General features: G+C 47.4%; 1 protein-coding gene across 6 annotated transcripts in view; it reads left to right on the top strand.

Moving 5' to 3' along the window:
- LOC135005911 (G patch domain-containing protein 8-like) overlaps positions 1-25,672 on the top strand; it is a 238,166-nt gene that overhangs the window by 140,337 nt on the left and 72,157 nt on the right. For 5 of the 6 annotated variants that reach the window (XM_063951978.1, XM_063951977.1, XM_063951976.1 and 2 more), the window contains 3 exons: positions 5,652-5,680; positions 12,690-12,760; positions 21,555-21,610. In XM_063951978.1, the coding sequence (XP_063808048.1) occupies positions 5,652-5,680; positions 12,690-12,760; positions 21,555-21,610 (156 nt within the window). Of the gene's footprint in view, positions 1-5,651; positions 5,681-12,689; positions 12,761-15,281; positions 15,874-21,554; positions 21,611-25,672 lie in introns of all 6 variants that reach the window. The other variant, XR_010206446.1, reaches the window with a different exon arrangement.

Here is a 25,672-nt window from a genome sequence, read left to right as displayed (position 1 = left end):
ATCTGCCGCGAAGCAGAGGAAAGGGTAAGAGAGGGCAGCAAGCAGCCCCTGCCCAGGACCAGAAGCCCGCCCCGGGTTCTACAAAGCCATCAGCATGACGCTGGGGCTTTACAAGCGGACTCAGGAGCGGTGGGGGGTCGACTCAAGATTTTCAGCAATCAGTGGGCTCGCTCACAAGTGGACCCGTGGATCCTGCAGATAATATCTCAGGGTTACATGTTGGAGTTCGAAAGGTCTCCCCCTCGCCGGTTCCTAAAGTCTGCTTTACCAACGTCTCCCTCAGAAAGGACGTCGGTATTGGAAGCCATTCACAAGCTGTATTCTCAGCAGGTGATAGTCAAGGTACCCCTCCTACAACAGGGAAAGGGGTATTACTCCACGCTATTTGTGGTACCGAAGCCAGACGGTTCGGTAAGACCTATTCTAAACCTGAAATCCTTGAACCTGTACATACAGAAATTCAAGTTCAAGATGGAGTCACTCAGAGCAGTGATAGCGAATCTGGAGGAAGGGGACTTCATGGTGTCCCTGGACATAAAAGATGCTTATCTGCATGTCCCAATTTACCCCTCACACCAAGGGTATCTCAGGTTCGTGATACAAGACTGTCATTATCAGTTTCAAACGCTGCCGTTTGGTTTGTCCACGGCTCCTCGGGTCTTTACCAAGGTAATGACCGAAATGATGGTTCTTCTACGAAGAAAAGGCGTATTAATTATCCCTTACTTGGACGATCTCCTGATAAGGGCAAAGTCCAGAGAACAGCTGGAAGTCGGTGTAGCACTAACCCAGGTAGTGCTTCAGCAACACGGGTGGATTCTGAATCTTCCAAAATCTCAATTGACCCCGACAACACGTCTGCTGTTCCTGGGAATGATTCTGGACACGGTTCAGAAAAAGGTGTTTCTCCCAGAGGAGAAAGCAAGGGAGTTATCCGAACTTGTCAGGAACCTCCTAAAACCAGGAACTGTGTCAGTACATCAATGCACAAGAGTCCTGGGAAAGATGGTGGCTTCTTACGAAGCAAATTCCATTTGGCAGATTCCATGCACGAACATTTCAGTGGGATCTGCTGGACAAATGGCCCGGATCGCATCTGCACATGCATCAGCGGATAACACTGTCACCAAGAACAAGGTTGTCTCTCCTGTGGTGGTTGCAGAGTGCCCATCTGTTAGAGGGCCGCAGATTCGGCATACAGGACTGGGTCCTGGTGACTACGGATGCCAGCCTACGAGGCTGGGGAGCAGTCACACAGGGAAGGAACTTCCAGGGCGTGTGGTAAAACCTGGAGACGTCCCTTCACATAAATATACTGGAGCTAAGAGCGATCTACAATGCTCTAAGCCTGGCAAAACCGCTGCTTCAGGGTCAGCCGGTGTTGATCCAGTCGGACAACATCACGGCAGTCGCCCACGTAAACCGACAAGGCGGCACGAGAAGCAGAAGAGCAATGACAGAAGCGGCAAGGATTCTGCGCTGGGCGGAAAATCATGTCATAGCACTGTCAGCAGTGTTCATCCCGGGAGTGGACAACTGGGAAGCAGATTTCCTCAGCAGACACGACCTTCACCCGGGAGAGTGGGGACTCCATCCAGAAGTCTTCCACATGATTGTGAACCGTTGGGAAAAACCAAAGGTGGACATGATGGCGTCTCGCCTCAACAAAAAATTGGACAGATATTGCGCCAGGTCAAGAGACCCTCAGGCAATAGCTGTGGACGCTCTGGTAACACCGTGGGTGTACCAGTCAGTGTATGTGTTCCCTCCTCTGCCTCTCATACCAAAGGTACTGAGAATTATACGGAAAAGGGGAGTAAGAACAATTCTAGTGGCTCCGGACTGGCCAAGAAGAACTTGGTATCCGGAACTTCAAGAGATGCTCACGGAGGATCCGTGGCCTCTACCTTTAAGAAGGGATCTGCTTCAGCAGGGACCTTGTATGTTCCAAGACTTACCGCGTCTGCGTTTGACGGCATGGCGGTTGAACGCCGGATTCTAAAAGAAAAGGGCATTCCAGAGGAAGTTATTCCTACCTTGATGAAGGCTAGGAAGGAAGTGACTGTACAACATTATCACCGCATTTGGCGAAAATATGTTGCGTGGTGTGAGGCCAAAAAGGCCCCAACGGAAGAATTTCAATTGGGTCGATTCTTACATTTCCTGCAAGCAGGATTGTCTATGGGCCTAAAATTGGGGTCCATTAAAGTTCAAATTTCGGCCTTATCAATCTTCTTCCAGAAGGAATTGGCGTCAGTTCCTGAAGTACAAACTTTTGTCAAAGGTGTACTACATATACAACCCCCAATGGTGCCTCCAGTGGCACCGTGGGATTTGAACGTAGTTTTGAATTTTCTCAAATCTCATTGGTTTGAGCCTCTAAAATCGGTAGATTTAAAATACCTTACATGGAAGGTAACCATGTTATTGGCCCTGGCTTCAGCCAGGAGAGTTTCAGAGTAGGCGGCTTTATCGTACAAAAGCCCATATCTGATTTTCCATTCGGACAGGGCAGAACTGCGGACACGTCCTCATTTTCTCCCTAAGGTGGTTTCGGCTTTTCACTTGAACCAGCCTATTGTGGTGCCTGCGGCTACTAGCGACTTGGAGGACTCCAAGTTACTGGACGTTGTCAGAGCATTAAAAATATATATTTCAAGGACAGCTGAAGTCAGAAAATCTGACTCGTTGTTTATATTGTATGCACCCAACAAGATGGGTGCTCCTGCGTCTAAACAGACGATTGCACGTTGGATCTGTAGCACAATCCAATTTGCACATTCTGTGGCAGGCCTGCCACAGCCTAAATCTGTAAAGGCCCACTCCACAAGGAAAGTGGGTTCATCTTGGGCGGCTGCCCGAGGGGTCTCGGCATTACAACTTTGCCGAGCAGCTACGTGGTCAGGGGAGAACACGTTTGTAAAATTTTACAAATTTGATACTCTGGCTAAGGAGGACCTGGAGTTCTCTCATTCGGTGCTGCAGAGTCATCCGCACTCTCCCGCCCGTTTGGGAGCTTTGGTATAATCCCCATGGTCCTGACGGAGTCCCAGCATCCACTAGGACGTTAGAGAAAATAAGAATTTACTTACCGATAATTCTATTTCTCATAGTCCGTAGTGGATGCTGGGCGCCCATCCCAAGTGCGGATTGTCTGCAATGTTTGTACATAGTTATTGTTACAAAAATCGGGTTATTACTATTGTTGTGAGCCATCTTTTCAGAGGCTACTTCATTTGTTGTTATCATACTGTTAACTGGGTTCAGATCACAAGTTGTACGGTGTGATTGGTGTGGCTGGTATGAGTCTTACCCGGGATTCAAGATCCTTCCTTATTGTGTACGCTCGTCCGGGCACAGTACCTAACTGAGGCTTGGAGGAGGGTCATAGGGGGAGGAGCCAGTACGCACCATGTGATCCTAAAAGCTTTATTTAGATGTGCCCTGTCTCCTGCGGAGCCCGCTATTCCCCATGGTCCTGACGGAGTCCCAGCATCCACTACGGACTATGAGAAATAGAATTATCGGTAAGTAAATTCTTATTTTTAGATATATGTTGGTGTTTTCCCCGGCATCACACATGGGCTGGAGGCAGCCAGGTCGGCTCAGCAGGGAGCGTGGTGCAGCACAGGGGGAGCGGGGGCGTGATGGGGAAGAGCAGGGGGTGTGGTGCTGCACAGTGGGTGTGGTCATCAGATTAAATCATCATGGCCCCACCCCCACTACTCTATGCGGAGATTACCGGCATAGTGGGGCAGGAGGCGGGGTCACGATGACGCAAATCGCATCATCGGCACCCCTGCTGCGAGGGGTCTACTAGAGCATTTCTCCTGAAGGTGCGGGGACTTGACTGCCGGCCGGGAGACTTGCAAACTTTTCCGGGTGGCCAGGAGTGCCACCCGATTTTCAGGAGCCTCCCAGCCATTCCGGGAGAGTTTGCAAGTATGATATAAAGTACAGAATGAATAAGCTAAAACAAAAAAAAGGACAATAAAAGGGTACATGCTAACACCTGGAACCAGGAAGTGAAAGCAGTGTGTATAATACCCCTGTCACACCAAAATCCTGGTTCTGACCCAGTTTTTGGGACACTGTTCCTGTTCGGGTCAGACCTGGGACAGTACCTTTTTACACTGCAGTTCCCTCCCGAGTTATTCCTTGTTATGCGCTGTTTACACTGCATGCGGATGAAGTGGAACTGTTCTGCCCATCCTTCCGGTGTTGTACCTTGCAAGCGCCTCTGGCTGGATTCCCTGGTCATTGGACTGAGTTGTTTTTCAGGGACCCTTTCACACTGAGTTGCGACCTGGATTATCCCGGGTCGAAACAGATGTGTAGGGGTATAACACAGCCCAGCACAGCAACCACCTGATCAGGAACCACAAGGCTGGGGAATGAGGAGAATCTTTGCAGCAGCCAGATAGAAGCAGGGATTGTTCCTACACAAAGCGATGTGTTTGTTTTTACAATTTAAATAAGTTGTTATAGTTACTTTAATGATCTTTAGTCTATACACATTTATATAGAAAAATCTGTGCGCTGGAGAAAACACCACTATACTGTATATCTATTCAGCACTAGCTATCGTACTGTTAGGAAGCATTTGTAGTATTATTTTACCCGAATAGGCTGCACTATATTATTACACTTAAACATACCTCCCAAGTGTCCCAATTTTCGCAGGGCAGTCCCGTTTTTCTGGGACTGTCCCACCTGCATTTCAGTGTCCCGCGGTAGGGAGGGGCAGTTGGGAGAACCCTGTCAATCGCTACTCTGAATAGCAGAACAGCAGTAAATAGATGCTGTGCGCATGCATAAGGCATCTATTCACAGGACATAAAGGGAGAGATGGCATGCCAGCAGCTCATAGAGCGCTGGGCATGCCCCCTCAGTGAAGTAAACGGGAGGCGTCCCCACGAAGCCATGCCCCATTTGCCTGAAGCCATGTCCCTTTTTTGGGCTGGCAGAGTGGTCCCTCTTTTCAATTACTGAAAGTTGGGAGGTATGCTTAACAATTGCAATATCTACACACAGACGTAAGAGGGAGCTGCGCAGATTTTTCTATTGTCCAATATTGTATTTTATGTAAAGTGTTTTTTCTTGGGGATTTTGTGGCAGTTTTGGCCCTAGCAAGCAAACAGTGGGGTTCAAAACCACCGGAAAACCAAACCGTCTGCTTAGTAAATTTAGCCCAATGTAATTTACTCTTTTATCATCTTCATAGACATTAATATATAGATGATCTTTAGTATGCCTACTTTATTTTTAAGTCTAGTCTGACATATTTTATGGTCAGAGGTTTATTGTATTATAGGTACACCACCGATAATCTGGCCCCCTCGGTTCCCGCACTGTGCCGGATAATCCGTTTTACTGGATTATCGGTGGTACATACAGCGGCATCCCGACAGCTTACCCTCCCGCCCCCCACTGCCTAATCCTAAACCTCCTGCAGCATGACTCCCTCCCACAGCCTAACTCTCCCCGGCGACTGATGTGTCCCGATTAAAAGAGATGCTGGACCATCAGGTGACGGATAATCTGTGGTGTACCTGTATTTGTTTTCTGCAAGAAGCTTGTTTGAAGCATAAAAATAAACATCAATACAGTTATGAAATAATGTAAGTATTGTAACTGCTTTCTTTTTTTAGGAAACGCTCCACCCAGCTCCACATAATGGGTAAGTGTTTATAACCTTGCCGGATGATATAAGTGTGAATGTGATGTATGTAGGTATTACCCAGCTTCTCAGGTGGCAGTCAGTGATTTGGGATTATTAAAATGTAACTTTTATTCACTTTTGCTTACAAAAATATTTGAAGTTCTGTTTCTCTGCTTCATTAAAAATAGTGAAATATACCCACATGTATAAAAACAAATACACAAGAGACGGGTGTAGTATGTGATGCCGGTGGTCGGGCTCCCGGCGGCCAGCATACCGGTGCCTGAATCCCGACCGCCGGCATACCAACAGCTGGGCGAGCACAAATGAGCCCCTTGCGGGCATGGTACGCTATCTATTCTCCCTCCAGGGGGGTCGTTGACCCCCAAGAGGGAGAAAATATGTCGGTATGCCAGCGGTCGGGATTCCGGTGCCGGTATGGTGGTCGTCGGGAGCCCGGCCGCCGGCAACCTGAAGACCACCCCAAGAGACAATGGGCCAGATTCAGAGTTGCACACTATGCAGATAGTCACGCACACAGCCCATGCATTTCTTCTGCGCATGCATCTGAGTCGCACATGCATCCTGAGTTTGTTCATACATAGTCGCAGATCAAATTTAGTCGCACAAACTGTAAGGGGGCCGTCCTGGATGGGGTCTGGGAGGTAACACGGGGGGAGAAAAAAATAATGTTGCTGAAAACAGTTACATACTGTACAAAAGCGGCTGCCGCTGAACCGCTCACATAGGAGTCCATTATCAGACGGAGAAACTGCACCTTGGGGTGTCACCAGATGGTAATACAGCATCTTTATGTAGACGCTGCACCCTTCTTCTCGCCTCACTCAAACATCTATGTCACCCCTTCCCGGGTTTTATACATGCGAGTTTTCTATACCCTATTTTCATTAGCTAGATTGTATATATACATATATGGAAACAAATACTGTGGTAACTGCTCAATCACTCTGGAGATACTTATCAGGTGCTTGAAAAGGAAGGGGTCATAGCAAACAAAGGGGGGAGATTTCCCCCCCTGGTATCCCCCCCACCACTCTGCCTGATACCTGTAACAATACCTGAAAACTATCTGGTTATAGAATTTAAGAGATAATTGTTACATATATTTGTAAATACATAATAAGCTGCCAAGGTTCTCCACAGCTTCTCTGATTATTGGCAGTCCTACACTACATGATAGCAGTGCCCACATAGGGCCATGTGATTTGTCTATAGTAAGGCCTCATGATAAAGGTCCATACAAAAATACATCTAGATTGAGGGCTGGTTTACCTGAGAGCCGCCCCCGGGATCTCCCATTAGCACCACAAGGACCAGCATGCCTTCCAAATTATTATTATTCTAAAATTTTATTTATAAGGCGCCACAAGTGTTTCGCAGCGCCGTACAAAGGACAGTACAGGGAGACAAAACTCAGCATTTCAGTAAATAAATATCAAAAATAGAGTACAGGTAACAAAGAGCAGCACAATTCTCAAAACATAATACAGTTTAGATGTAAGTAGCGAGGGAGGAATCACCGTACTACTAGGAGCTGGTGGCCATAGATAGAGATGAGCCTTTACCAGCAGGAGAAAAAGCAGATAAAGATGGTTGCTGAGTAGGAGAGAGCTGTGAGTGAAATGTGTCGAAGAGGGCTTTGACAACAAGAGGAAAGAGGGCCCTGCTCTGAAGAGCTAACAATCTAGTGGGAAGGGGCGACAGACAGATGCGTATGAGGTGCAAGCAAGCGGGAGGTAGCCTGATGGCAGGATGTAAGCAAAGCCGAGATGTTCAAGGCATGACGCAGGGGGATGGAGCAGCAACCTCAGGACTAGGTTATGCATCAGAAGGGTATGCTTTGATGAATAGGTGGGTTTTCAGTGCCCGTTTGAAACTTTACAAGGTCGGGGAGAGTCTAATGGAGCGGGGGAGCACGTTCCACTGAAGGGTCAAAATCTTGAACTCGAGCATGGGAAGCAGTGACCAGGGTAGAGGATAGGTGACGTCATTGGCCGACCGTAGGGGACGGGAGGGAGTATGAAGGGAGAGGAGGTTGGAGATGTAGGGAGCAGTGGAATTAGATATGGCCTTGTAGGTGAAGGTGAGGAGTTTGAAGAGGATTCTGTAGGGGAATGGGAGCCAGTGCAGATTTTGTCAAAGGGGAGTGGCAGATGTGGAGCGGCGGGAGAGGAAGATAAGCCTAGCTGCGGAGTTGAGCACAGATTGGAGGGGAGCAAGTGAGGCCAGTGAGAACATTGCAGTAGTCGAGTCATGAGATGACCAGTGAGTGGATGATAAGTTTAGATGCACTCAGGGAGAGAAATGGCCTGATGCGAGCAATGTTGCGTAGCTGGGACCGACAGGATTGCGCCAGAGCTTGGATGTGGGGTGCAAAGGAGAGGGAGGAGTCAAGAGTGACGCCCAAGCAGCGGAGTTGGAGAACGGGGGAGATGATGGTGTTGTCAACAATGACAGAGATATTGGTAGGGGGTGTTGCTCTGGCTGGGGGAAAGATAATGAGTTCAGTTTTTTCCACGTTGAGCTTCAGAGAGTGCTCAGACATCCAGGAGGAGATGGCAGAGAGGCAGCTGGAAATGCTGCTCCCAAATGCTTCTCCCATACCATGCCTTCTCACACTTGCAAATAAACACAGTGGTAAGTGCTCAATCACTCTGGAGATATTTAGCAGATGCTTGAAAAGGGAGGGGTCACAACAAACAGAAAGGGGGGTGCTTTTTCCCCTTGGCATCCCCCCAGCACACTGACTGATACCTGAAACAATACCTGAAAACTATCTGGTAATATAATTTCAGAGATATTTGTTACATATATTTTCAATTACATGATAAGCTGCCATGCCTTTCCATTGCATGGCACTTCAGGGTTTTTCATAATAACTGTGGTAACCAGCGTTTTGTTACATACCACTATGTATCATTCTCACTAGAAGTCGACACTGTGTTTCAGGGCCGCCTCTATAGAAAAAGCAGTGCACATTGGGGGTAATTCCAAGTTGATCGCAGCAGGAAATTTTTTAGCAGTTGGGCAAAACCATGTGCACTGCAGGGGGGGCAGATATAACATGTGCAGAGAGAGTTAGATTTGGGTGTGGTGAGTTCAATCTGCAATCTAAATTGCAGTGTAAAAATAAAGCAGCCAGTATTTACCCTGCACAGAAACAAAATACCCCACCCAAATCTAACTCTCTCTGCAAATGTTATATCTGCCACACCTGCAGTGCACATGGTTTTGCCCAACTGCTAAAAAAAATTCCTGCTGCGATCAACTTGGAATTACCCCCCATAGGGCCTAATTCAGAGTTGATCGCAGCAGCAAATGTGTTGGCAGTTGGCCAAAACTATGGGGTCATTCCGAGTTGTTCGCTCGTTATTTTTTTCTCGCAACGGAGCGATTAGTCGCTAATGCGCATGCGCAATGTCCGCAGTGCGACTGCGCCAAGTAAATTTGCTATGCAGTTAGGTATTTTACTCATGGCATTACGAGGTTTTTTCTTCGTTCTGGTGATCGTAATGTGATTGACAGGAAGTGGGTGTTTCTGGGCGGAAACTGGCCGTTTTATGGGTGTGTGTGAAAAAACGCTACCGTTTCTGGGAAAAACGCGGGAGTGGCTGGAGAAACGGAGGAGTATCTGGGCGAACGCTGGGTGTGTTTGTGACGTCAAACCAGGAACGACACTGACTGAACTGATCGCAGATGCCGAGTAAGTCTGGAGCTACTCAGAAACTGCTAAGAAGTGTCTATTCGCAATTCTGCTAATCTTTCGTTCGCAATTTTACTATGCTAAGATTCACTCCCAGTAGGCGGCGGCTTAGCGTGTGCAAAGCTGCTAAAAGCAGCTTGCGAGCGAACAACTCGGAATGACCCCCAATGTGCACTGTAGGGAGGGCAGATGTAACATGTGCAGAGAGAGTTAGATTTGGGTGGGGTGTTTTCAACCTGAAATCTAAATTGCAGTGTAAAAATAAAGCAGCCAGTATTTACCCTGCACAGAAACAAAATAACCCACCCAAATCTAACTTTCTGCACTTGTTATATCTGCCACACCTGCAGTGCACATGGTTTTGCCCAACTGCTAGCAAATGTGCTGCTGCGATCAACTCTGAATTACCCCCATAGAACAAAAGGCAGCGGCACTCTGGTACAGAAAAAGTAAACTCTTATCGAATGTGTCACATTAAAAATTCCAAAGTTTCGGGGCCCGTAGCCCACATATAAATTTTCATGTGTTTGAAATTAGGGAATAGTTTATTTATTTACACTACACAAGTGCATTTTAGATTTCTTTTTTTTCTTCAGCTTATAAAAGCTTCTCTTGGATGCATATTAGAACAAATACATTTTATTTAATTGCGATGTGCAGCTAGGCAAAGCACCAGACCGAAAGACAAGATGTTTCTAAATACAACACCATGAATTTATCAAATAATCTAAATTTAAATTTATGGGTAGGGAATTTATGCTCATAGCAACTAATCAGCTTCTAATTGTCATTTATCTAGCACAGCCTCTAAAATGCCAGGAGCTGATTAGTTGCCAATGTTCCCTCCTTATCTCTCACCAATATTTTATTAATCTCTCTTTAATCTTTTGCTTTTTATTTGTAAACCATGGATGACATTAAGGGGCCATAAGAGGCTCCCTATAATTAACATTTATAGTTCCAATGTACATTATATATTGTAAGTGGCAAGTCATCTATGATTAGAGAAGTGTGCTTGGATCTATTAAGACAGTTTGACAGTGAAGATTAAAATATCCCATCCATAAGTATAGGCTTTGTCATGGATGTTGAGTATTAATTATTTAATAGTGCAGTAAAAAATGTTAGTGTAAGATATTTCCAGAAAGATGACATTAACAATAATATACATTGTTGTTGTTATTATTATTATTATTATTATTATTATTATTATTATTATTATTATTATTATTATTTTATGTAGGGCTTTTCTCCATCAGGACTCAGTCACTTTAGAACATCAGAAACAAAGCACAGGGTTTTATTACAGAGAGAAGAAAAAACAATGAACATAATGGGTATAATGGTCATTGTGCAGGGATTGGTGTAGCCATTTTGGGTAGTAACGCCATGGGTTTTATATCCCACTCACAAAGGGTACCAGGCGGCAGCTATTTTGGGCGCACTACATAGGATACCATAGATGGAATAGGCAATGCCCAGAAGAGATGACACAAAAAGGGGAAGTTGTAGTGTACTAAAGCTAAGAGCAGTGTCCTTACATAGCCAGCAGATCCATGTAGTTTTCATCCCACCCACAGGAATACCAGGCAATACAGCCATCTTGGATACACTGCAGAGGTTACAGTGTGTGAGATAGGCCATACAAGGAATAAACAAGGAATTACTGAAACGTGTGGAGTGATATGCACTGTATTAATAGATCCACCTGCTGCTCATCCTGCCCATGAAGGAACCATCCTAGACACCCATCTTTGGGCACTGCGTAGGTTAGATCTGGCAGGATGTGTAACTCGCAGAAGTATAGCAACCAGGTGGAGAAAATAAAAGGCTGAATACAAAGGCATAAAATAGTAGTTTTAAGACAATGGTGGCAGCTGTATAACATCTATGGAAAGGTTAATCTAAAATAAAAAGGAAAATACATTGGTGGTCATTCCGATTTGATCGCAGCCAGCAACTTTTAGCTGCTGCTGGGATCAACTAGTCCACGCCTATGGGGGAGTGTATTTTAGCTTAGCAGGGCTGCGATCGCTTGTGCAGCACTGCTAAGCTAATAAAAATTCAAGTAAAACTAGACTAGCCGTGGACATACTTACCCTGTGCGACGATCCCTGCGATGCTGGAGCCGGCTCTGACGTCAGACATCCGCCCTCCGTTTTGCTGGACACGCCTGCGTTTTACTCACCACTCCCCCAAAACTGTCTTCAACGCTCCGGATCCGCCCAGGTACACCTTCTTCCTGTCAATCTTCTTAGCAGTCCGCTCTGCGACCGCTTTCTTCTCTAGACACGACATAAGGGCAACGTTGCGCACTGCGGCCGCCGCGCATGCACATTCCGCACCCGGATTGTACGTAAAGCAAATTGCAACAAGCCTTGCGGTTCTGCGACCACAACACAGCGTCCATTTGAGGAGTCACTGCAATTCATCACTTTGGTATGACCCAGTTCGAGGGTGTCAAGTAGCCCACACGGGGAGATCAGCCTGGAATGAATCAGGCTGCAGGTAGGAGCGGGGATCCCAAGGCAGGTACAATGTAACCAGCAGCATGCATTGCACCAGTGGCTCTGGCCAAATGGAGGGGTCCCTGCTGCTCAATGTGAAGCTCCATGCTGGGTCAGTCAGCCGATGCATGGGAGCTGGTGGTGTAAAGGGCTTGACCTGACTGGAGTCTGGCTGCTGGGTGTCCTCTTCGGATATACTCTACCCAGGATGCCGGGTGTCCTCTCCATCTAAGCCATTCCCAGGTAACGACCATCAAAAACATCAGGTGGCACTGTGGTCGAGAAGACATTAGCGGCATCAGCAATGGCAGGTAACTGGTGTGTAGGAGTTGTTCTCCAGGCACTCTCAAATAATCCATGGGAATTTTGGGCCTCCTAAGTGAGCCTCTGCTTAATAGCAGTCATGCCAGGTGAGTCGTCCTATCCCCAGTAGAGGATTTACCACAATGCGGCAGCTTAGAGCAATATCTTGTTGGCCACCAACTTGCCGGTCACCCTGGCCCAAATGCTTAGTGGTAAACTTGGGCTGTTGAGCGGGACTTTTATAGTGTTGTGTTGATGCAATAAACACCCATGCACCTGCATTTCTTGGGATGTAGTGCAGTTTGCTGGCCAATCTGCGTATGTCCTTCTGCCAGCCCCCTTTAGCTGTGAGCTTTGGGTCATTTCTGGTATAGATAACCATTTTACTGTACAATGAGGTTTTCATAATTTACCTGAATTTGGGCAGCACATCATAATTCTGGAATACACTCAGAACACCAAAATTAACCAGCTTTCCATTTTCATTGCACAGCACATCTGACAGTGGTTCAGAAGCAAGTGATTCCTTATTGAGTCCAAACATAAAATGGGCTATATCTCTCAGTAAGTACAGTCTTTTATGTCTGGTCTAGTGCTGACACATTCTGTTATATGGATATATTGTGTAGCTTAAATACATAGGGTAAAATGTACTAAGCCTTGGGGAGTGATAAAGTGGAGAGAGATAAACTACTATCCAATCGGCTCCTAACTGCCATGTTACAGGCTGTTTGCTAAATGACAAGAGCTGATTGGTTGGTACTTTATCACTCTCTCCAAGGCTTAGTACATCTGCCCCATAATCTTTAATAATACAATTTCTAACATTAGCAAATTAGTATTTTATAGTCTTAATATATTTATTGAAGATACGGTTTGTTTGTCTTTTCATCAGTTGTATTAAGACATGCTCTGTTTCATTCTAAATCCCTTTACTTTGCGTTCAGCATCAGTGATCGTATTTGCCATGTGTTGATTAAAGCTGGGTACACACTGAGTAATATATTTGCTGTTCAAGCGAATAGCTAATATATTGCAAGCCCATTGGTGGGTGTGTGCCCCTGATTTGTCTGTGAATGACATAGTACGTCGGCCCTGCAGCACAGCCGATTGGCGATATATCTACAGATTTATCGGTGCATTTGGCTGTGTGTAAGGGCGTTCAGTACATTTGTTGCAGGGACCGCCGGTGACCGACATCTCAACTGTGTGGGCACATTTAAATACCCGCCCAGTTGTGATGGCAGGCATGACACATCGAGTGTGTATGTACCTACCAATCCCATCAGCCAGGTGTGTGCCCAGCTTAGAAACTGCCTGCACTTCAGGGGGAACGGGAGGGGTTGGGGGGACTCCATTGCTCCTAGTGGAACAAGCATAAACCCCCCCCCCACAATTCAAAACACTCTTAGGGGGTAATTCAGAGTTGATCGTAGATGTGCTAAATGTAGCACATCTATGATCATTTACTCTGATATACACGGGGAAGCCCAGCACAGGGCTAGTCCGCCCCGCATGTCAGGCCCTCCCCCTTCCCCGCACAAGTACAAAAGTGGCTTTTGTACTTGATAAGTAGCTCCCTAACTGCGCAGCTCCTGTGCGCTGGGTGGGAGCTACTTGTTGCATCCTGGGTCACATAGGCTGCGTGTGACATCATGCAGCCGCTGCAGCCCGTCCCCGGACGGTCCGGGCATGCCTGCATTGCCCAGACCGCACCCCCAAAACAGCGGCCAAACGCAACCGGCCCGCCCAGCGAACGTCTCTGCCTGTCAATCAGGCAGAGGCGATCGCTGGACTAAGATGCCAATAGCATTTCTGGCATGCACATGCGCACTGCGGCGCATGTTTAGTTCATACCTGATCACCCACTGTGTGAAAACGCACAGCAGCGATCAGGTCTGAATTAGCCCCTTAGTCACATCACAGGGTAAGGCTTTAGAAGGTATGTATTTTATTTAGTAAAATATATGAGCACATATCATTATATGCAGATGAACATGTTACTCTGCATTCATAGGAGGCGTTTCAATTGTTTATGTGCACACAATCTAAGGTGACAGGAGTTCAGGGAGGCACTATTCACTTATTATTTTTTTAAAGCTTTGCAGTGCCGGGTTTAGCCTGGTAAAATGGCAAAACCCTCCCATAGAGCTGTTATTTTGCTTGCAGTACTGAGAGGGGGAATAGGTTATTAGTTTAGGTCACCAACTTGCTGCCAGACTATAATGTGACACCCAGATCTGTATTAATAGCGGCTAATGTCTGTTTAGTGCTATTGGGACCACCAACATTACCAAATTTCCCTTGTGCCCCTAAAGATGCGCAGAGAAATTGTCCATGTTGAAGTACTGTATTGATCTGTGATATGCGCAGCCAAACATTGCCTATTGCACTTCTCAGGCAATTGATCTGTATGTGAGCTACATTACAAAAAAATAATAATGAATTATATACAAAATCTACCAAAAACAAACTGTGCTGTAACTGTCACCGCATGCCAGAGCCCAGTGCTCACTTATTGGGTCCAGTGGGGCTAGCCTCCCAGGGCTGCGGCGCTTCACATACGGGCCGGTGCTGCAGTGAAAGCGGCTGTGTAGTATAGGCAGCCATGGCTTCACTACAGATGCTCTGCTGGGGATTTAAAGTAACACATGAAATCAACTCCCTATAAAAGGGAGCCTCTGGCACTGCACAGTGCCAGAATATTGTGCTTCATATTACGCTGGCATTCATTTCTGTCTGTACTTCCAGTGTGATTCCCACTATTTGGTCCAATTTGTCTGAATACTTTCCTTGCCTGCTCTTCTAGTACTGCTTCTGGTGACTTCCTGGCGCTGACCTCAGCTATTCCTCTGACCTGATTCTGCTCCTCTCGTGGTACCGCTTCTAGTGACTTCCTGGCTCTGACCTCAGCTATTCCTCTGACCTGATTCTGCTCGTCTCCTGGTACCTTTTTCTAGTGACTTCCTGGCTCTGACCTCGGCTGTTCCTCTGACCTGATTCTGCTCCACCCCTGGTACCGCTTCTAGTTATTTCCTGGCTATGACCTCGCATATTCCTCTGACCTGATTCTGCTCCTTCCCAGGTACCGTTTCTAGTGAATTCCTCGCTCTGACCTCGGCAATTCCTCTGGCTTGATTCTGCTCGTCCCCTGGTACTGCTCCTAGTGACTTCCAGGCTCTGACCTTGGCTATTCCTCTGACCTGATTCTGCACGTCCCCTGGTACCGCTCCTAGTGACTTCCTGGCTCTGACCTCGGCTATTTTTCAGCTATTCCTGGACAGTTTGAGGATGTCAACTGGTGCCTGTCCATAATTTAAATCATGTAAACGTTCTGATGTTGACATTGTGGTGTTGACCTTATGAACGTGACAACCATACTGCCTGTAGAATGGAACCCAGTCAGAGAGAATCCCAAACCCCCTAGCAGGAATCCTTGGGGAAAGCAGCAGTACACTCTGCACTTCTGTTCTGGGTATTCACCAACTCCAGACATACTGTCAGCAATTATCTGACAGTAACTTTCATTTAAGTGAATCTGCTGTCATTAAAAAAAAAAAATTGTTTGCATGAAACTGATATCCAAAATTTACTTGCAGTTATTTTCTAGGTGTTCAGAGATACGGTACCGTGCAAGAACACTTTATGTTTTGATATAGTTCACTTTATATATGCAGGTAAGAACCTCTTAGTACATATAAACCTGCATATTGTGATGTATATAATATATGGTCTGGCTGGTTCCCCCAGGTATTGGCAACGCTGTGTGTATCAGGCACCATGCATCACCTGGGAATCATTGGGAGTCTGGGGGCAGGCTTAGAAGAAGTGTAATGCCTTATGCTGAGTCCTGGGTGCCACATGGCGCCTGATGCACACAGCACTGCCGGTCCCTTGGGGAACCATCCAGCACATATATTACATACATCAGAACGGGTATGTTTCTATGTGCTCAGCGCAGGGCCGTTTCTAGCCAATTTGGCTCCCAGTGCGAGATTTGAAAATGCTTCCCCCCCCCCTCCCATTCACATAAACAAAAATGCGTCCCCCCCCCCCCCCCCCCATATACGTATAAAAAGAAAAAGCATGCGCGCTCCCGGTAAGGGGGCGTGGCCTTGTTAAATGGGCGTGGCTTTGTTAAAATGGGCTTGGCCTCATCTGATCTCATCATCACGGCCACCACAGGAAAAAAAATCCTATTTTACACAGTACGGCAGGCACGTGTCCCCGTTTTACACATTGCAGCAGGCACGTGTCCCCATTTTACACATTGTGGCAGGCACGTGCCCCCATTTTACACATTGCGGCAGGCAAGAGCCCCCATTTTACACAGTATGGCAGGCACGTGCCCCCATTTTGCACATTGCGGCAGGCACGTGCCCCCATTTTGCACATTGCGGCAGGCACGTGCCCCCGTTTTGCACATTGCGGCAGGCACGTGCCCCCGTTTTACACATTGCGGCAGGCAAGAGTCCCCATTTTACACAGTACGGCAGGCAAGAGTCCCCATTTTACACAGTACGGCAGGCAAGAGTCCCCATTTTACACAGTACGGCAGGCAAGAGTCCCCATTTTACACATTGCGGCAGGAACGTGTCCCCATTTTACACATTGCAGCGGACAAGAGTCCCCATTTTACACAGTACGGCAGGCACGTGCCCCCATTTTACACAGTACGGCAGGCACGTGCCCCCATTTTACACAGTACGGCAGGCACGTGCCCCCATTTTACAAATTGCGGCAGGCACGTGCCCCCATTTTACAAATTGCGGCAGGCACGTGCCCCCATTTTACAAATTGCGGCAGGCACGTGCCCCCATTTTACACATTGCGGCAGGCACGTGCCCCCATTTTACACATTGCGGCAGGCACGTGCCCCCATTTTACACATTGCGGCAGGCACGTGCCCCCATTTTACACATTGCGGCAGGCACGTGCCCCCATTTTACACATTGCGGCAGGCACGTGCCCCCATTTTACACATTGCGGCAGGCACGTGCCCCCATTTTACACATTGCGGCAGGCACGTGCCCCCATTTTACACATTGCGGCAGGCACGTGTCCCCATTTTACACATTGCGGCAGGCACGTGTCCCCATTTTACACATTGCGGCAGGCACGTGTCCCCATTTTACACATTGCGGCAGGCACGTGTCCCCATTTTACACATTGCGGCAGGCACGTGTCCCCATTTTACACATTGCGGCAGGCACGTGTCCCCATTTTACACATTGCGGCAGGCACGCGTCCCCATTTTACACATTGCGGCAGGCACGCGTCCCCATTTTACACATTGCGGCAGGCACGCGTCCCCATTTTACACATTGCGGCAGGCACGCGTCCCCATTTTACACATTGCGGCAGGCACGCGTCCCCATTTTACACATTGCGGCAGGCACGCGTCCCCATTTTACACATTGCGGCAGGCACGCGTCCCCATTTTACACATTGCGGCAGGCACGCGTCCCCATTTTACACATTGCGGCAGGCACGCGTCCCCATTTTACACATTGCGGCAGGCACGCGTCCCCATTTTACACATTGCGGCTGGCACGCGTCCCCATTTTACACAGTACGGCAGGCAACAGTCCCCATTTCAAAAAGGGTTGAGATTACCTAAAGGATAAAAAAAAAAGGGGCAGACTAGATGGGCCAAGTGGTACTTATCTGCCGTCAAATTCCGTGTTTCTATTTTACACAGTACAGCAGGCAAGTGTCCCCATGTTACACAGTACAGCAGGCAAGTGTCCCCATGTTACACAGTACGGCAGGCAAGTGTCCCCATGTTACACAGTACGGCAGGCACGTGCCCCCATTTTACACAGTGCGGCAGGCACGTGCCCCCATTTTACACAGTGCAGCAGGCACGTGTCCCCATTTTACACATTGCGGCAGGCACGTGTCCCCATTTTACACAGTACAGCAGGCAAGTGTCCCCATTTTACACAGTACAGCAGGCAAGTGTCCCCATTTTACACAGTACAGCAGGCAAGTGTCCCCATTTTACACAGTACAGCAGGCAAGTGTCCCCATTTTACACAGTACAGCAGGCACGTGTCCCCATTTTACACATTGCGGCAGGCACGTGTCCCCATTTTACACAGTACAGCAGGCAAGTGTCCCCATTTTACACAGTACAGCAGGCAAGTGTCCCCATTTTACACAGTACAGCAGGCAAGTGTCCCCATTTTACACAGTACAGCAGGCAAGTGTCCCCATTTTACACAGTACAGCAGGCAAGTGTCCCCATTTTACACAGTACAGCAGGCAAGTGTCCCCATTTTACACAGTACGGCAGGCAAGTGTCCCCATTTTACATAGCACGGCAGGCAAGTGTCCCCATTCTATACAGTGTGGCAGGCAAGTGTCAAGTGTGGGGGGGGGAAGGTAGAGGGAGGGGGGGAGAGAGATATACAACTTACATATCAAGAGGCTCTTCCCGCTCCTCGGGGCGGGCCGCCTCTCCTTCCTCGCGCCGGCCGCCGGCACCTCCTCTTTTCAGCATGGCTCCCCCTCCTCTTCCCGGGTACTCCTGCTCGGGGGGCGGAGTTTTGCTGAATGACGCAGTTGGAGGGGGTACTCAGGGACCTGCAAAGTGCCGCGGTGGGCGCCCCGTGCGGTTGCACGGCTCGCCCGCCGCAAGAAACGGCACTGGCTCAGCGGTTCCCTCCGGCAATATATGGCCGGTGCTGCAGTTCACAGGGGCTGCAGCTGTCGCTGTATAAATTTAAATGATATACTGTGATCATACATTGCAGGTTAGTTATTTCTTTGGCTAAGTATTCTACATGTTTCAGATTTTACACTGCTAATGGTTGTATCCTTAAGATAAAACTATTTAAATAGTGTCACAGGATGGATACAAATGTATTCAAGTCATAAGATTGGGTGTGGTTCAATAGATCTACAGTAAACAGACAGTCAGTAGGTCGCATTTACAACAACAACAAGCCCTGGTTCAATGCCCAGCTCAGGCAACTTCGTCAAGCCAAAGAGGATACCTATAGCAGCGGTGACAGAGCACTATACAACCGTACTAGGAACTCTCTGACTAAAGGAATCAGGCTAGCAAAAAAGCGGTTCTCTGACAAGCTGACAAACGATCTCTCCACCAATGAGTCTGTATCTGTATGGAAAGGAATGGAATCCATAACCAACTATAGGAAAACATCAAAGTCCACCACCATGCACCAAGACCTAGCAGACCAAATGAACCACTTTTATTGCAGGTTCGCAAAAAAGTCCCCTGCAACCCAAACAATCACCTCTACGATGCCCCGAACACCGACAGCCAACCCCAGGCACTGCAAGTCGCCCAAGAAGAGGTGGAGGCATTGTTCAAAAGGGCCAAACCCAGGAAAGCTTCGGGTCCTGACGGAGTGTCACCATCTGCCCTAAGAGCATGTGCGGGTCAGCTCGCCCCCATATTCACCAAGATCTTCAACAAATCGCTGGAGCTACAGAAAGTCCTTTCCTGCCTCAAAAGGTCTACTATCGTCCCGGTCCCCAAGAAACCCTCTATCACGAACCTGAATGACTACAGGCCGATAGCACTGACGTCTATGGTCATGAAAACGTTCGAGCGTCTGGTTTTAAATCACCTGAAAACTGTGACTGGCCCCCAACTGGACCCCCTGCAGTTCGCCTATCGATCGAATCGTGTGTGTCGAGGATGCAGTCAACCTGGGCCTGCACTACATTCTACAGCACCTAGACATTCCCGGTACCTACGCGAGGGTCCTGTTTGTCGATTTCAGCTCAGCCTTCAATACAATCGTCCCCAGCATTCTCCACCCCAAATTACTTCGCCTAGGGGTCCCAGAAGCTACCTGTTCCTGGATAGTAGACTTCCTGACAGATAGGACACAGGTGGTGAAAGCGGGGGAATTCACCTCTCAAACGCGGTTCATTAGTACAGGGGCCCCTCAGGGCTGTGTCCTCTCACCCCTGCGCTTCTCTCTGTACACAAATGACTGTACCTCAGAGGCGCAATCAGTAAAGATCATCAAATTCGCCGATGACACCACCGTCATCGGCCTCATCAAGGACGGGGACGAATCGGCCTATAGATGGGAAGTAGACCGGCTGGCCCAGTGGTGCATCCACAACAACCTTGAGCTCAACCCCCTCAAAACTGTCGAGATGATAGTGGACTTCAGGAAGAAGTCATCTACTGCACCTCCGCTAACGATTGCTGACAGTGTGGTATCGCTAGTGGACTCCTTCAAGTTTCTAGGGACCACAATCTCCCGGGACCTTAAATGGGGGTCCAACGCTGACGCCACTGTTGGGAAAGCGCAGCAGAGGTTGTTCTTCCTCAGGCAACTAAGGAAGTTCAACATCCCACAGAAGCTTCTGCTCCTCTTCTACTCCGCGATTGTGGAGTCGGTACTGTGCTCCTCGATACTCGTATGGTACAGCTCCGTCAGCGCGAGGGACAGATGCAGGCTCCAAAAGGTGGTCAGAACCGCAGAGAAGATCATCGGGGCCGACCTTCCCTCAGTCCAGGACCTGTCCAGAGCTAAAAAGCGGGCAATGAAGATAGTAAAAGACCAGCTACACCCCGGCCACAGCATGTTTAACTTGCCTCCTTCAGGCAGGCGTTACAGGGCTGTCCCAGCCAGGTCCACCAGAAGCCTCAAAAGTTTCTTTCCTCAATCGGTCCGCCTGCTGAACTCCTGAACATTGACTGACTAGACGTACATGTAACTAACTTGTGTCCCTACGGTATACCTATCTGTGTGACTTTACTTGCCACAAACCCCCCCCACACACACACACACACACACACACACACACACACACACACACACACACACACACACCAGCTTATCTGTTACCTACTTGGCTGTTGTATAGCAAACCGAAGACAAATACCTAGTATACGCAAGTATACCTGGCCAATAAAGCTGGATCTGATTCTGAGGTCGACATGAAAAATGTTGTCATAAAAATGGACGGCACAGGGTTTTTTTTGTGTAGTTTTGTATGTTTCACCACATCTTATCCAAATTAGTGAAAATGTGTACCCTTGTGGTCTGGTTTTACATGCCATGCTGTGGGAAAGGTGCCTCGCTCCTCTGCGCTCCCAATTGTAGTCCACGTGGATGATAACTGGTGAAAAAGTTGACCCCCCCCCCCCCAAAAAAAAAAAACTTGCATCGGCCATTGTCATGTCAACCTTCTGACACTTTCGACCTTATGCATGCCGACCACTTCGGGTCGACCTATTGACAGTCTTTTTACTGTCGATCTATCAACCGGATACCATAAGATTATAGCCGCAAACATATTTTTTTTGGAAAAAAAAAAAGTTGGGAAACAATTTTTTATTTGCTTTATTAATCTTTTTTCATAGGTGGTCTTCCGATAAAGGGCAGGAAACATGGGCCAAAGAGGACAACTAACCCACAGGTATCAGTATGTTATTACATACTTTCATGAAACGCCATACTGTTAATTGTTTTGGGTATAATAATTACAGTGATTAAGGGTAAAAGATGTTTTCTTGGCACCACAGGATTGGCATGGCTCTAGGCCTATTTATTACCCTCAGTAGCCATTTCTTTCAAGTGCTAGTGCTGGAAACATTGCTTCAGAGCTAACTGTCAGCCAGTCCGAGGTGTCTGCATTCATACAGTATGTCACACACAAAGGTTACTGCTCCTTTCTCCGGCAGGGTCCACAGGTTATCCACAGGATAACATTGGTGCAAATCCGCTGTCGCTTTATCATATCCCAAATCGGTCAAAGCTTTTCGACCTCCCAGCATGCAGCGGGCCCGTCCATATATACCCGCCTCCTGGCTCAGACAAATCAGTTTTTTTGTTTGGTGCGGCAGGAGCCGGACCATGGTCAATGGGCTGCTGGTTTTTAGCAGCCATAAGCTTTCATATTTTATTTTTATAGTCTTACTATTTTTTTTTGAGTGATCTTTCTAAAAAGCATCTTATACGTACTTTAGAAAGAGTCCCTCCAACAACTCTCCGCTGGCCTGCGACAACGCTTACCCACGAGTACAGTGCTGTTTCGGCGGGCGTTTGAGTCTGATATACCAGCAGGTACAGCAGACGTTACCAGGCTGTGGCCGGAGCACGGGGAGAAGGTAAGGCATCGGTTCCGCTTAGAGGGGGAATACGGACACAGCCGCATTGCTTTGGGAGGAGACTACCAAACAGTCGCTGACGTGGCTGACACCTCGGGTGCACCAGTGCTAGCCCTTAAGGATCATAGGCTCCAGGAGTAGTATGAGGCTGCAATCCCTAGGGTTGATGTCAGCAGTGGGGAGTGAGACGCTCTCTTGGTCGCCCCTCCCCCCAGTTCATGACCAGTTTCCTCTGAATCTCCCACCATGAACTGTTTTCCCGCTTCTCTCTGAGACACTTTGTACTAAGGGACCCAGTTGCAGCATAGGCGGCTGTGTGACTGGTGCGTCAGTGTTCACTTGGGCGTCTGTGTTCACTATAGGTTCACGGAGCAGCGGTGTACACTAATAGTGTCTGCATCCACTCAGCGTTCGCAGGCGTATTGATCAATCCTGAAAGCGGGTTAAGTCTCCCTGCATCCCACTCTGCTGAGTATGGGTTGTACAGCACTAAGGCCCTCATTCCGAGTTGTTCGCTTGCTAGCTACTTTTAGCAGCATTGCACACGCTAGGCCACTGCCCTCGGGGAGTGTATCTTAGCATAGCAGAATTTCTAACGAAAGATGAGCAATTCTGCTATTAAGTATTTCCTTGCAGTTTCTGAGTATGTCCAAACCTACTCCTAGATTGCGATCACCTCAGTCCGTTTAGTTCCTGGTTTGACGTCACAAACACGCCCTGCGTCCGGCCAGTCACTCCCCCGTTTCTCCAGCCACTCCTGCGTTTTTACCTGGCACGCCTGCGTTTAGCACACTCCTGGAAAACAGCCAGTTTCCGCCCAGAAACACCCACTTCCTGTCAATCACACTACGATCAGCAGAGCGATTGAAAAGCTTTGTTCGCCCGTGAGTAAAATAGCATAGTTTTGTGTAAAATTGCTAAGCGCGTGCGCCCTGCTGTGCATACGCAAATTAGCAGCGAGCGAACAACTCGGATTGACCACCTAAGTCTCTATTTACCTTTTGAGTACGATCAGTTGGATAAGTGCATAATGCATATGAGACTGATAATATTACTGTGGTTTCTTTCGCTATGCGTCTGAATATGGTTAAAACTTTTATAAAGTAATACATTTCAAGTATGTAGGAGAAATATATTACTGCATCTGTAGTTGATTATGTGCTCATATTGCTTATTATACTAATGTATACCATGTGACTGACTGCTAGTGTGATTGCTGACTTTACTATAATTCTGTCAGTTTTTTTCTATCTATTCCGATCCTCAATGCTGGTCCGACCCTACAATGCAGGGTAGGGTCAGATTGTATGTCTCTTTAACGAGTCTTAAAGTGATTACAGTCACACATTGGGGGTAATTCTGAGTTGATCGCAGCAGGACATTTTTTAGCAGTTGGGCAAAACCATGTGCACTGCAGGGGAGGCAGATATAACATTTGCAGAGAGAGTTAGATTTGGGTGTGGTGTGTTAAATCTGCAATCTAAATTGCAGTGTAAAAATAAAGCAGCCAGTATTTACCCTGCACAGAAACAAAATAACCCACCCAAATCTAACTCTCTCTGCACATGTTATATCTGCCTCCCCTGCAGTGCACATGGTTTTGCCCAACTGCTAAAAAAATTCCTGCTGCGATCAACTTGAAATTACCCCCATTGTGTAGTACACTGTGTAAGTGTTTTTTATTTATCATGTCTAAGAGTGGCAAAGGTGAGGAAGATACTCACAGCAACACCAGCATTCATATCATGTTTGCCTTGCAAAGCTGGGTTAATCTCTCGGTATCTGATTCAGGATGGTTTGCGTGCAAATTGTTTTGGCTTTCACCAAGGTCTCTTGAATTGTACAAGGCAGATACAGGTACAAGTTGATCCCCCTTGGGCTATGTTTGCACAAACATTATCCAGTATAGCTGAGCGGATAATTCCAACTTCTGTACCAGGAATAGGTTACACGATTAACCCTTACATGCAGCTTCCCACCTGCGCTTCATCACTTCCAGCCGTAGCCTCTCAAAAGATACAGGCTGAAAAGCCAGTGGTAAGTAAATCTACATCTTCACAGTCTACATATGATTCAGATGAGGATTCATTGGAGGATGAAGACCCATTAAGCTCTGGTTCTGCATACGAAGAGAAGGTAGGCCTCAGCTCAGTGGTCATAGCAGAGTTAATTAAGGCAATGAAGGCCATTCTATCCTTAGAAGAATCAGCAGAGCCTGTGTTAAAATCCAAGGCACCTGTGTTTAAACATCCCCAAATAGTTAAGACTGAGTTTCCTGGGTCAGATCAGCTGACAGAAATCATGGAAGATGCTTGAGAAGTTTAGAATTCCTACGAAATTGAATTCCAATTATCCTCTTCCAACTGGGGATTGTTTAAAGAGGGAGGTGGCCCCCAAAGTAGATATGCATGTTATTCAATTAGTGCGAAAATCTACATTACCTTTGCCTTCAACATCATTAAATGATGTCACGGATAGGAGAGTGGATGTTTTTTTTTTAAAAACATTTTTTACCTGTCTCGAGCAGTCTTAAGACCAGCCATGGCTCCAGCTTGGATGGCAAAAGTGGTGGCTGCCTGGGCTGATGCATTGGAAGGAGATCTTTCAATCCCATATGGCACATATAAAACAGGCTGCAAGGTTCTTGAAAGAAGCAGCTTTGGATATGGGTACAATTGCCTCCAGGGCATCAGCTTCAACAGTGGCCGCTCACAAAGCAGTTTGGCTACGTACATGGAAAGCTGATTCAGAATCTAGAAAGGTTTTGGAGGCTTTACCTTTCTCTGGAGATATTCTTTTTGGTAAAGAATTGACAGATATTTTGGAGTCAGCAAAGACTCCAAGAAAGTAAAGTTTCCTTCCACATACAAATTCAAACCTAAAGTTACAGCTTTTCGGCCCTTTCAGTCTCAAGGAAAAGCTAAAGGGAAAAGTGATGGCAAACAGCCCCAATACAACAAGTCTGGTAAGACTACAAAGCATTGGGCTACCAGAGGACCGGTTGGTAAAACAGAAAATAAGCCATTAGCCTGATGGTGCGGTCCTCCACCTGGGGGATTCCAGTGTGGGGTGCCGACTTCTTCAGTTTGCTCAGATCTGGCAGTAGTCTACAACAGATTCCTGGATGCAGGAAGCGGTATCTCTGTTATGCATTTGCCTTCAAGAAACACCCTCCTTTTTTGTACCAGCCCGTCTCGGGTAGAGACAATGGGGGTCATTCCGACCTGATCGCACACTAGGTTTTTTCGCTGCGCTGCGATCAGGTCAGAACTGCGCATGCACCGCAATGCGCAGGCGCGTCGTATGGCTACAAAGCGGATAGTTGCTGGGAGATGGATTTTACGAAGAATCCATTCACACAGCCGATCACA

Source organism: Pseudophryne corroboree, chromosome 2 (assembly GCF_028390025.1).
Source record: "Pseudophryne corroboree isolate aPseCor3 chromosome 2, aPseCor3.hap2, whole genome shotgun sequence".
In the NCBI taxonomy this organism is placed as follows: Eukaryota; Metazoa; Chordata; class Amphibia; order Anura; family Myobatrachidae; genus Pseudophryne; species Pseudophryne corroboree.
The sequence above is the reverse complement of the archived record's forward strand: the minus strand, read 5'-3'. Positions and strand labels throughout refer to the sequence as shown.